Source organism: Heterodontus francisci, chromosome 4 (assembly GCF_036365525.1).
Source record: "Heterodontus francisci isolate sHetFra1 chromosome 4, sHetFra1.hap1, whole genome shotgun sequence".
NCBI lineage: Eukaryota > Metazoa > Chordata > Chondrichthyes > Heterodontiformes > Heterodontidae > Heterodontus > Heterodontus francisci.
In genome coordinates this window covers 18,775,939-18,789,264 of record NC_090374.1, presented here as the reverse complement: position 1 = coordinate 18,789,264, position 13,326 = coordinate 18,775,939, and the positions used below count along the sequence as shown (strand labels likewise).

At 41.4% G+C, this 13,326-nt stretch overlaps 1 protein-coding gene across 6 annotated transcripts in view; it reads right to left on the bottom strand.

The window, feature by feature from the left end:
- The window catches only part of htt (huntingtin), a 260,486-nt gene that overhangs the window by 170,955 nt on the left and 76,205 nt on the right, over window positions 1-13,326 (bottom strand). For 5 of the 6 annotated variants that reach the window (XM_068029245.1, XM_068029247.1, XM_068029248.1 and 2 more), the window contains 2 exons: window positions 11,345-11,468; window positions 5,358-5,476 (listed from right to left, as the gene is read on the bottom strand). In XM_068029245.1, coding sequence (XP_067885346.1) covers window positions 5,358-5,476; window positions 11,345-11,468 — 243 coding nt within the window. The remainder of the gene's footprint in view (window positions 1-5,357; window positions 5,477-11,344; window positions 11,469-13,326) is intronic. The other variant, XM_068029246.1, reaches the window with a different exon arrangement.

The window sequence follows — 13,326 nt, the reverse complement described above, 5'->3', positions numbered from 1 at the left end:
ATGACCCCTTATTTTTAAACAGTGACCCCTAGTTTGAGATTCTCCCACATCCTTTCCACATCCACCCTATCAAGACCCCTCAGGATCTTATGTTTCAATCAAGTTGTCTCTTACTCTTCTAAATTCCAGCAGATACAAGCTTAGCCTGTCCAATCTTTCTTCCTAAGACAGGCCACCCATTCCAGTTAATAGTCTAATAAACCTGGTATTGTGCAACAAGATAGGATTAATTGATGACCTCATATTGAAGGCACCCCTAGGTAGCAGCGATCATAATACGATTGAATTTTACATTCAGTTTGAGGGAGAGAAGAGTGGGTCCAAGACTAGTATTTTAAACTTAAATAAGGGCAATTAAGTGCATGAAAGCAGAGCTAGCTAAAGTGAACTGGCAAATTAGATTAAGGGATAGGTCATTAGAGATGTAGTGGCAGACATTTCAGGGGATATTTCAGAATACACAGATTAGGTACGAGAAAAAAATTTGAAGGGGATGACCCACTATCCATGGTTAACTAAAAAAGTGAAAGATAGTATCAAACCTAAAGAAAAAAGCATATAATTGCACAAAGATGGGTGGCAGGTCAGAAGATTGGATAGAATATAAAAAATAGCAAAGAATGACCAAAAGATTGATAAGGAGGGAAAAATTAAGAGTATGAGAGAAAGCTAGCTAGAAATATAAAAACAGATAGTAAGAGTTTCTGTAGATATTCAAAAAAATTAAACTTGGCGTTGGACCTATAGAAAGTGAGTCTGGGGAATTATTAAGGGAAAGTAAGGAGATGGCAGATGAATTGGACTGGTATTTTGCATCAGTCTTCACTATAGAGGATACAAGTAACATCCCTGAATTAGCTGTAAATCAGGAAATGGAAGGGAGGGAGGAACTCAAGAAAATTACAATCACCAGGGCAGTGGTACTGAACAAATTGTTGGAACTGCAGACTGACAAGTCCCCAGGTCCAGATGGACTTCATTCTCGGGTCCTTAAAGTGGCTAGTGATAGTTGATGTACTGGTTTTAATTTTCCAAAATTCCCTAGATTCGAGGAAGGTTCCATTTGATTAGAAAATAGCCAATCTTCATTCAAAAAGAGACAGAGAACAGGAAACTATAGACCAGTTAGCTTAACAACCGTCATAGGGAAGATGTTAGAAGCTATTATTAAAGAAGTTATAGCAGGGCACTTACAAAAATTCACGGTAATCAGGCAAAGTTGACATGGTTTTGTGAAAGGGAAATCATGTTTAACCAATTCATTGGAGTTTTTTTGCAGAAGTAACGTGCTGCGGACAAAGGGGAACCGGTGGATGTACTGTACTTAGATTTCCAGAAGGCATTTGGTAAGGTGTCACACCAAAGGTTATTGCGGTAAAAAGCACATGGTGTAGGGGGTAACATATTGGCATGGACAGAAGATTGGCTGGCTAACAGGAAACAGCGAGTAGGCATAAATGGGTCATTTTCTGGTTGGCAAGATATAACGAGCGGTGTGCCACAGGGATCAGTGCTGGGGCCTCAACTTTTTACAATTTATATAGATGACTTGGACGAAGGGACTAAACGTATGGTTGCTAAATTTGCTAAACACAAAGCTAGGTAGGAAAGTAAGTTGTGAAGAGGACATAAGGAGGTTACAAAGCGACATAGATAGGTTAAGTGAGTGGGCAAAGACCTGGCAAATGCAGCATTATGTGGAAAAGTGTGAAACTGTCCATTTTGGCAGGAAGAATAAAAAAGACGCATATTATCTAAATGGTGAGAGATTGCAGAGCTGAGATGCAGAGAGATCTGGGTGTCCTAGTGCATGAATCGCAAAAGCTTAGTATGCAGGTTCAGCTAGTAATTAGGAAAGCTAATAGAATGTTATCGTTTATCATGAGGGGAACTGAATACTAAAGTAGGGAGATTATGCTTCAGTTATACAGGGCATTGGTGAGACCACATCTGGAGTAATGTGTATAGTATTGTTCTCCTTATTTAAGGAAGGATGTAAATGTGTTAGAAGCAGTTCAGAGAAGGTTTACCAGACTAATACCTGGAATGAGCAAGTTGCCTTATGAGGAAAGGCTGGACATACTGGACTTGTATCCACTGGAATTTAGAAGAGTAAGAGGCGACTTGATTGAAACATATAAGATCCTGAGGGGTCTTGACCGGGTGGATGTGGAAAGGATGTGTCCCCAATGTGGGAGAATCTAGAACCAGAGGTCACTGTTTAAAAATAAGGGGTTACCCATTTTGAGCAAAGATGAGAAATTTTTTCTGAGGGTTGAGTGTCTTTGGAACTCTCTTCCTCATAATGCAGCGGAAGCAGAGTCTTTAAATATTTTTAAGGCAGAGAAATATAGATTCTTGATACGCAAGCGGGTGAAAGGTTATCAGGGGTAGGCGAGAGTCAAGGTTACAATCAGATCAGCCATGATCTTATTGAATGGCAAAGCAGGCTCGAGGACCAAGTGGCCCACTCCTGCTCCTATTCATATGTTCACCCCCTCTCCAATGTGCACCTAATTTTTTTTTTTTTTTAAATGATTGAATTGCTCAAGAAAAATATAGAACAGCAGGGAAATGAGATCAGAGACCTTAGTGCCAGACTGACAGCACATACCGAAACAGGCACAACGGCCAAATATCTTCCTTTTACACCAAAATCTGCAATTCCAAGTTTGCTGCTCTTCTAGACTGAAACTCAATACTTTGCATGGTGCTACCATTGCACAGAAAGAACTGAACAGACACTGGAATTGTCAGAAGTCTGCCAAAATTTAAATACTGGAAATAATATCAACTCTTGAATAGGTGGGAACTAGAAACGCAAGAAAATTAGTTATAATTTCTATACCGGCAGGCAAACCCAAACTGCAAGACCACTCACATTTAGGTATGGCCCTCAGCTGTAACGGCAACTTCACACTGACGAGAGTCAGGAAATTAACAGCACAGAATTTTTGCAAACATAGTCCTTCATCAGACTTCAATCAAACATGGAAATATAAAACACAGGTCTATGATCCACGCAGGCCTTTTCCCACCTTGCTTCATCTCACCTCATTAACATAATATTAGCAGGGTGTTCAGTCGGTTGCGTTCCTGTGTGGGACACTTAACTAACCTCTTCTGTTTCCCTTGCTGCAAGTGCTTTCTGACCTCAGTATTTCCAAATTTTCTGTTTATACAATATATTCTTAAATGTTGGCTTAGTCGCTGTTTCGATCACTTTCTTTGGCCGTCCATTCCGCAGCCTTACAATCCCTGACGTAAAAAGGTATCTCCTGCTCTTTGTCATAAATCTATTGCATTCAATATTATTTCTATGTTCCCTGGTTCTAGACCCCTCTCAATCACTGGAAACAGTCTGTATTCATTGACTGTATTCTATCCTTTCATAATTTTAAACATCCCATGAACACTCACTCGAACAAAATTAGCTCCAATTTTTCAGGTCTTTCATGCTTTTATTTCCAGCCAAACACCCAAGTAAATCTGTACTGTATCCTCAATATAATACCCAAAACTGTACACAGTACTCCAACTGTGCTCTTCTGAAGGTTTTATATGGTACGTGCCACTTGGTACATAGATTCATCATCGAGCTCAGTAAACAAACCCACAAGGATGAACTTGTTGAATCACACTTGGTTGGCATGTTGACTTCAAAAGGGGCAACTCCATCACCTCAACCTGTTCCCTACATTTATCTATCTACTGTGGCTTTTTGCCTTGCCCAATGGGAGAGTGAGCAGCAACAGTCTGCAAGCTCACCAGTTCCTACTGCTCAACCTCTGAATTAACTCAGACCCAAAACCTATTAAAGGTTTATATTTAAGTTTCAATGAATTTGTACCTGTTACAAACTCCTTGAATTTGGGACTATAATAAAACAGAGGTTCATAGGGGCACTGTCCTGATCTCAATTCCAGAATCCCCATTATTGGCCCATCCAGCATTGCTCTCTGTTAAAAGGCTAATTTGATTACTCTATGTGAAATATGCAAAAGTTAGTGCTGTTGTGAAGGTCTCCGTTTATATCCAAGCATTTGGACTGGGCAGCTCTGACATGACTGACTTGTGACAACAACTGCTCTGGTGCATTTATCAGGCCAGGAGTGGGGACAGTGGATCCAACAGCAGGTCACAAGACTCAGGGACAAGGATGGTCAGCTCCTTCATACTTCCAGTTGGTAGCTGGAAAGCCATGCAACAACTTGCATTGATATAGTGTTGTTAAGGTAGTAAAACGTCCCAAGGCACTTCACAAGAGCATTATCAGGCAAAACTTTTACACCAAGCCATATAAGGAGATATTAGGAAACAGCACTGCTGGTGTATCGACACTCCAAGGACTGCAGCAGTTCAAGAAGGCAGCTCACCACCACCTTCTCAAGGGCAATTAGGGATAGGCAATAAATGCTGGGGTGGCTCTGTTAATTAATGACAGTATTAGCACAATAGAGAGGGATGATTTAAGTTCAGGAAACCAGCTGCAGAAACGGTTTGGGTTGAGATGAGAAATGATAAAGGCAAGAAGTCACTCGTGGGAGTGGTGTACAGGCCCCTTAACAGTAACCACATAGTAGGACGGGGTATCAGGGAAGAAATAATGGGTCTCTGTCAGAAAGGTACGGCGAAAGGTGGGCAAAGGTAGCCTGGATGAGGAGTTCATAGAATGTTTTCGGGATAGTTTCTTAGAACAGTACATTCTGGAGCCAGAGCGCAGGCTGTACTAGACCTGGCATTGTGCAATGAGATAGGATTAATTGATGACCTCATAGTGAAGGCACCCCTCGGTAGCAGCAAACATAATACGATTGAATTTTACATTCAGTTTGAGGGAAAGAAGAATAATCCCAGTTTCTCCATATAAATTAATGTCCTCATCCCTGGTACCTTTCAACAACAATAATTTGCATTTATCTGATGCCTTTAGTGCAGTAAAATGATCCATGGCACTTCACAGAAGTGTTATCAAACAAAATCTAACACCAAGCTGAATAAGGTGATGTTAGGACAGGTGACCAAAACTTTGTTAAACAGCTAGATTTTAAAGAATGTCTTAAAGGACAGGAGGCAGGCAGAGAGGTTTAGAGAGGCAATGCCAGAGTTTAGGGCCTAGGCAGCTGAAGGCATGGCCTCCAATGTTAGAGTGAATAAAATCAAGGATGCACAAGAGGCCGGCCGGAAATGGAGAAACCCAGAGTTCTTCTCTGTGCCCTTGTCAAGGCCTTGAAACCCTTTCTAAAGTGTGATGCCCAGAATTGGACAGAGTACTCTTGTCTCCTGTCAGTGGAAACAAGTTTCTCCTTATTTACTCTATCGAAACCTTGAATAAGTACAACATAAAGACATCTCACCTTGGTATCAAGATCTGCTGACTCAACGCAGTCATCCTTCGAGACAAAACGATCAACACTGCTGTCAGAGGACTGCCGGCTGTGGCCCATGTGACTTAACAAATGAGATTTGTTTACTGCTGTAAGATTAAGATAAATTATTTTTCTCCTCTGCTTTTCTAAATTAAAATAAAAAATTTTCTTCCTCATTTTCGAAGTTAACTTGTGTCACACTCTGGATAAAGTTAGAAGCAGATGATCTACTTCCAGGCATCCATGATGCTACTCTGTAGTCTGTCTTGAGCACACAACCTAGGCTGACACTCCAACACAGTGCTGAACGAGTTCACTGCATTGTAGGAGGTGTAACCACATCAAATGAAGCATTGGACCGAGGTTACCTTTTCTTGTTCGGGCGAATGTCAAGGATCCCATGGCACTATTTGAACAAGAGTCATAAGTTCTCCCAGTGTCTTAAACCAAAATTCCACCCTCAAGCAACACCACCAAAAACAGATTAACTGGCCATTAACCTCATGCTGCTTGTGGAATCTTGCTGTGCACAAAATGGCTGCTGCCTTTGTCAATGTGTCAGTTTCTGAACTTCAAAAAATTTATTGTACATGAAGCACTTTAACGTTTGACAGATGCAAGGAGGCCCTATATAAATGCATTGTAAAAGTCCTCTCCACTCAGTGAGGGCACAAAGGCAGCCAGATTAATTCAGCCTCCAAGTTTCCTCCATCCTCTGCCCTCTGACAAGATCAAGATCTCCCCACGTGGGTGACTGTGACTTTCACAGTTGCATCCCAATAAATGGTATAGCAGGTGCTCACCATACATAACTTGCGCTGCAATATATGTTCAAAAAGTGCTGGAAATACTCAGCAGGTCTGGCAGGATCTGTGGAGAGAGAAACAGAGTTAATATTTCAATGTTAACTCTGTTTCTCTCTCCACAGATGCTGCGACCAGCTGAGCATTTCCAGCACTTTGTTTTTATTTCGGATTGCCAACATTCGCAGTATTTTATTTTTCTTTTACTGCAATAAATGTTATTTGGTTACTTCTCTAACTCTTAGAATGTTAGTCAGCAAGCTGGGGTACCAAAGGACAGAGCCTCTGCAATGGAGGCTCAATGTCACCAGCTGCTGAGTTTTCCCATCTCAGTTGTGCTCTTGTCAGGAAATGTTAGGTGGAGGTAGGCACTTGGTCATGTGGAAATGGCTGGTGGGAGTGGGGTGGACAGTTCGATTGGCCCTATGAGCAACACTTTCACATCAGGTTCAGAAACTGACGACATCAGCATGGTTGACACTCCACTGAAGTAATCAGGAGGTCCTGTCATTCATATGAGACATTAGACAAAGGTCTCACTGCATATTAAGGCTAAACAAGGTTGGTACATTGGAAGGAACAGGCTGAAGGACATTATACTTCCAAAGATGCACTAATCCAATTACCACATCGGTCTTTAACATAAAAGGCTTTTGCAAATCTGGGTCCTTAGGAGACGGTGCAATTGGATCTCCAACACGCCATAGTACCTGACTTTCTTACAATACTTCACAAAATATAGGACTGAAGAATTGTCCTTATTTTATCAATTACTACAGTCCATGCTGCTCCAAAGATTTTGCCTCCTGTCTTCTAAACTTACACATATATGCATACAATATGAAAATAATGGGCGAGAAAAGAGGAGCTGATCCATGAAGGCTGCACAGAGCAACATAACTAGACTTTCCTACCCCTCAGTCATTGGGAAAAGCAAGAAGTAACTGGGGGGATAAAAACTGGATCAGTAAAGGTAAAATATTCCAGAAAATTTCCTTCTGAGCAGCAATCCCACCCCCCAGCCCCCCCACCACACTCCTGACCATCCCCAGGCAATAAAGTATGCGACATTAAATACTTTTATTGTTCTACATAATCTTAGTTGTGTTGGGATGAAGGGTCAATGCAGTGTCCTACTCTTAACTCACTCTTCACCAGAACCTCTAAACTCTCCATCTCTTATAATCTTCAGGCCAACCCAAGCTTGCCATGACTTAATCACAACTTCCTAATTTAGCTCAACTTTCTTACACATCACCATTAGGAACATAAGAACAAGAGTTGGCCATTCAACCCCTCGAGCCTGTTTTGTCATTCAATGAGATCATAGCTGATCTGTGATCTATCTCCATATGCCCGTCTTTGCCCCATATCCCTAATATCCTTGGTTAAAAAAAATCTATTAATCCCAAATTTAAAATTAACAATCGACCTAGCATCAACTGCCATTTGCAGAAGACAGCTCCAAAATTCCACAACAGTTTGCATGTAGAAGTCTTTCCTAACTTGACTCCTGTAAGGTCTCACTCTAAATTTTTAGACTATGCTCCAGTCTTAGACTCAACAAGAAATAGTTTCTCTCTATCTACCCTATCAGTTAACATAAGACATAGAAAGAGTAGGCCGTGCAGCCCAGTGTGCCTGCTCCACCATGTGATTAGATCATAGCTGAACTTCCACATCAACTCCACTTTCCTGCCCGAACCCTATATCCCTGGATTCCCTTAGTGCCCAAAAGTTTTTCGATCTCGGTGTTGAACATATTCACCAACTGTGCATCCACAGCTCTCTGGGGTACAGACGTCCAAAAATTTAAAACTCAGTGAAGATATTTCTCATCTCAGTCTTAAATGACCAACCCCTAGTTCCAGGCTCTCCAGCCAAGGGAAACAGCCTCTCAGTATCTATCTTGTCAAGTCCTCCAAGAGTGTTAGACGTTTCAATGAAATCACTTCTCATTGTTCTGAACCTGAGAGGCCCATTCGACTCAATCTTTCCTCATAGGACAGCCCACTCATCCCAGGAACCAATCTACAACAACCTGTATTTATATAGCACCTTTAATGTAGTGAAACATCACAAGGCACTTCACAGGAGCATTTTCAAACAAACTTTGACACTGAGCCATATATGATATTAGGGCAAATGTCTGAAAGCTTGGTCAAAGAGGAACGCCTTAAAGGAGGAAAGAGGTAGAGAGCCACACAGATAATAGAGGGAATTCCAGTGCTTAGCACCTTGACAGTTGAAGACCTGGCCATCAGTGGTGGTGTGATTAAAATTGGGGATGCTCGAGACATGGGCGGCACAGTGGCGCAGTGGTTAGCACCGCAGCCTCACAGCTCCAGCGACCCGGGTTCAATTCTGGGTAATGCCCGTGTGGCGTTTGCAAGTTCTCCCTGTGCCTGCGTGGGTTTCCTCCGGGTGCTCCAGTTTCCTCCCACATGCCAAAGACGTGCAGGTTGGTCGGTAAATTGGCCATTATAAATTGTCCCTAGTATAGGTAGGTGGTAGGGAAATATAGGGACAGGTGGGGATGTGGTAGGAATATGGAATTAGTGTAGGATTAGTATAAATGGGAGGTTGATGGTCGGCACAGACTCGGTGGGCCGAAGGGCCTGTTTCAGTGCTGTATCTCTAAACTAAACTTCCCCCTTAATCTATGAATATCCCTTTAGAGTATTATGCTTCCATCTATACTGCTTATAATAACGCCTAGCTTTATGTCTTTGTCAAACTTGAATATTTAGCTCGCTAAGTTGTTAATAGTGTATAGTTAAGGCCCCAACATAGATAGATCCCTGTCGGACACCATTAGTCATATCCTGCCAATTAGAGTACCTTCCTATTACCCCTACTCTGTCATTGGCAGTGCCCTGTACTTTGGGCCTCGACCCAAACATCCCAATTTAAAAACAGAAATGGTCATCTGTTTAAAAAAAAATCTACAGTTTCTTCACTCTCCATAAAATCCTGTACATTGGAGGAGATAATCCAGAACACATGGTAAGTACAAACTCTGACTCTATGATTAAACAAAACCTCTGGGGAGCTCAGTATCATGCAGATCAAGAAAACAAAATAAATAGCATAATAGGAAACAGCTGAAGAGAACTTTTGGGAAGTACTGGGAAAACTGTCACTATGAAAAACTAATTTATGAACGTTTGATCATGTGAAAACCTTCTGCCGTAGGTTTGACAGGTTCCAAACCAGCTGCATTGTAAAACAAATATTTTAGGACTGTGGAACATTGACTAGCCCCTTTCCCAGTGCTCATCTAATGTTTGACCTTTTTTGTGCGCGAAGCTCCCTCTACACAATCTCAAACTCAGAAGGAGCTGCAAACTGCACCAGTCGACAGTCTTCCAATTCTCACGTCAGCTGCCGTCTCTCAACGTGGTGCCAAATTTTGCTCAATTACAGGCAGTCTTGGGTTGAGGCTGGCTTCAAACTGCTCAAAATGATCTCATGCATATGGAATTTACAGCAACAACTTGCATTTATATAGCACTTTTATCATAAACCATCCCACAGGAGCATTATCAAACACAATTTGACAGCGAACCATATAAGGAGATGTGAGACACAAAGGTAGATTTTAAGTAGCATCTTAAGGAGGAAAGAGAGGTTGCGAGGCAGAGAGGTTAGCGATGGAATTCCAGAGCTTAGGAACCAGGCAGATGAAAGCACAGCTGCCAATGGTGGAGCAATTAAAATCAGGGATGCTCAAGAGGCAAGATTTGGAGGAGTGCACATATTTTCAAGAGCCATGGGGTTGGAGAAGATTAACGAGATAGGGAGGGGTAAGGCCATGGAGGGAATTTGAAAGGAACGACGAGAATTTTAATTTAGGCATGCTTATCCAGAAGCCAATACAGGTTGGTGAGCACAAAGATGATGGATGAATGGGACTTGATGTGTTAGGATACAGTCAGCAACTTTGCATATCCTCAAGTTTATGGAGGGTAAAATATGGGAGACCAGTGAGGATTGTGTTGGAATAGTCAAATTCATTGGAAAGGCACAGGAACAGCCCATTCAACCCAACTGGTCTACACAGTGTACAAGTTCCACACGAACCTCCTCCCAGCCTACTGCATCTCACTCCATCAGTGCATCCTTCTATTCCTTTCTCCCTTGTGTTCTTATCCAGTTTCCTCTTATGTAGGGCCCTTTACAGCTGGTCAATGAAGGAGACATTTATTCTATTCATAACATGTCTCAGAGGTGAAGGGCTAGCATCTAATGAACTGTGCCACAGTGCGCCTATTTCAGCAAACACTTGAATTCAACAACCCTTGCCAGAAGCAGTTTTGCAAATTCTCAGCAGGATCATGAGATACAGTACTTTGTAGTAAAGTCTAGCAGTACCAGATCCATTCTGCACACACTGGACAAGTTCAAGCGAACTATACAACATGGTGTTAATACATTTTAATAAATGTCGTAAGTTTTTCTGATCATGTGTTATAGCTTCTAATATTCTTTTCAGTAAGAATTAATGCTTTAAACATAATCCTTACAAGCCATTACCACTAAATGAGAAAAGAGTGATCAATTTTAAAAATTACATTATATTCTGCCCTAATTATTTTACGTAGAGCCTACAGCACAGAAACAATAACAGCATTTATGCTCTACTTGAGCCTCCTTCCACTCTACTTCATTTAATCCTATCAGCATATCTTCCTATTTCCTTCGCTCATGTGTTTATCCAGCTTCCTCTTAAAACACATCTATACTATTTGCCTCAACTATTCCCTGTGGTAGCGAATTTCACATTCTAACCACTCTCTCTGGGTCAAGAATTTTCTACTGAATTCCCTATTGAGTTTATTAGTGACTATTTTATATTTGTGGCCTGCAGTTTTCATCTCCATAAGTGGAAACATCTCTGGTCTTGTGCCATTTCTTGCCCTCAAAGAAAATGTTGAATAAAACATCTGAAATGGTTACAAATCAAAGGTGGGAAGGTGTCAATGCATAAAGAGGAGTTTTGAGCACATGTTTAAGCATAGTCAACAATTAGATTCAGGAGTAAGTCATTTGTAATGAGAAAGCCAATTATTTCACTGCATTAAGGAATGACACATGAAAGTCAACATCAATCCTTAGCCCAATCCTTGTTGCTAACACCCTAGTTTGCTTTAACAGGACATGACAACATACCTAGGGTGGAAGTTGTAAAGCTGTCTGGAAGTGCGTCTCCTGGAGTATTTGAGGCATCATCCTCCTCATCTTGAAGCTGCCCAATCTGCATTGCTGAATATTGACTGTCTGTCCCATCAAGTACCTGGTTCAAACAAGCAGATTCAGTAATCATTTGTAACAACTGGTTTTACATGATTCATGATATTTCCTGTTAACTGAATCCCCATTTCCTCCCCCACTCTATTCCCCAAAGGTGTTGCCTGCTCGCTTGGTATTAGCAGGCACCAGCCGCCTTCTGATCTAAATGACTAGAGCTGCGGAGATTAATGGGTGAACTGATGGACGATATCCTAAGTTATGAGGGGTTATAATTAGTTAAGTGGTAAGTCAGGTTGTTTCCACTGGTTGACAGAAGAGAAGAGTAGCAATGTCTCCCGTTAAAAGCAGGTTGATTTCTCTAGCAAAATGCAGTGAGTAGAGAATACTTACATAAAAGTTATATGCATAAAATCAATTCCAGTCATTTATAGCAGTGTGGTCGGCAGGTATAATTGACAGGAGAATTACCCAATCATTTCCGTTCTGGCCGAGCACTGGGTCACTGTATGCAGCCAAGAAAAAAAAAACAGAATGGGGAATTGTCTTCCACAAACTGATGAAGCAGAGACCATGAGTTATTTTAGAAAGGAATTAGATAGTTGCTTGAAAAAGACTTATGGGCTTGTGGAGCAAACAGGGAGTGGGATTAGGTGGCCAGATTAGAACATACTGTAATCTTTCACCAAGGCTGTTGTTTTCCTGTAATACATCGAGTGCAATGCTAAGTTAAACAGTTAAATTTTATATTATTATCGTGCTGATATAAGCAATGACTGAAGATGACAACTGGAAGCAGAAAAAGCTGGAAATGCAAAGCAGAACAAGTGCTGAGATCTGCCAAGGGCTGTCCACCTGATACAGAAACAATTCTTTGCTCTCGTCGGATGCTGCAAACCTGCCGTGTAGTTCCAGCACGTGACACTTATCTCCAGGACGGTTTTATCTGATGAAGTGCACTTGTGGAACCGCTGTTGCAAGTGCAGTCCATCAATGACTGACAAACACATTTGGGCAGAAGTGGTTAGGGAATTTAATTTAATAAAAAGGTTTGCCAGAATTAATTTTATCATCGCTGTCCATGAAACTAGATATTTGCTATAACAGATTGTGTGCAGACCCCCCAAACAGCAATGGTGATGTAGAGGATGGCATTAAACAGGAAATTAGAGACGCATGCAATAAGGGTGCAACTGTAATTATGGGTGAATTTAATCTACATATAGATTGGGCAAACCAAATTAGCAATAATACTGCAGAGGAGGAATTCCTGGAGTGCATATGTGATGGTTTTTTTGGACCAATACGTTGAGGAACCAACTAGACAACAGGCCATCCTAGACTGGGTATTGTGTAATGAGAAAGGATCAGTTAACAATCTTGTTGTGCGGGGTCCCTTGGGGAACAGTGACTATAACATGATAGAATTCTTCATTAAGATGGAGAGAGAGAGTGAGTTGATTCCGAGACTCGGGTCCTGAATCTAAATAAAGGAAACTATGAAGGTATTAGGCACGAGCTGGCTATGATAGATTGGGGGACGTTACTTAAAGGGTTGACAGTGGATAGGCAATGGCTAGCATTTAAAGAGCGCATGGATGAATTACAACAATTGTTCATTCCTGTCTGGCGCAAAAATAAAACAGGGAGGATGGCTCAACTGTGGCTTACAAAAGAAATTAGGGATAGTATTAGATCCAAGGAGGAGAAATATAAAATGGCCAGAACAAGCAGCAAACCTGAGGATTGGGAGCTGTTTAGAATTCAGCAAAGGAGGACAAAGGGATTGATTAAGAAGGGGAAAATAAAGTATGAGAGTAAGCTTGCAGAGAACATAAAAACTGACTGTAAAAGCTTCTATAGATATGTGTAGAGAAAAAGACTAGTAAGACAATTGTGGGTCC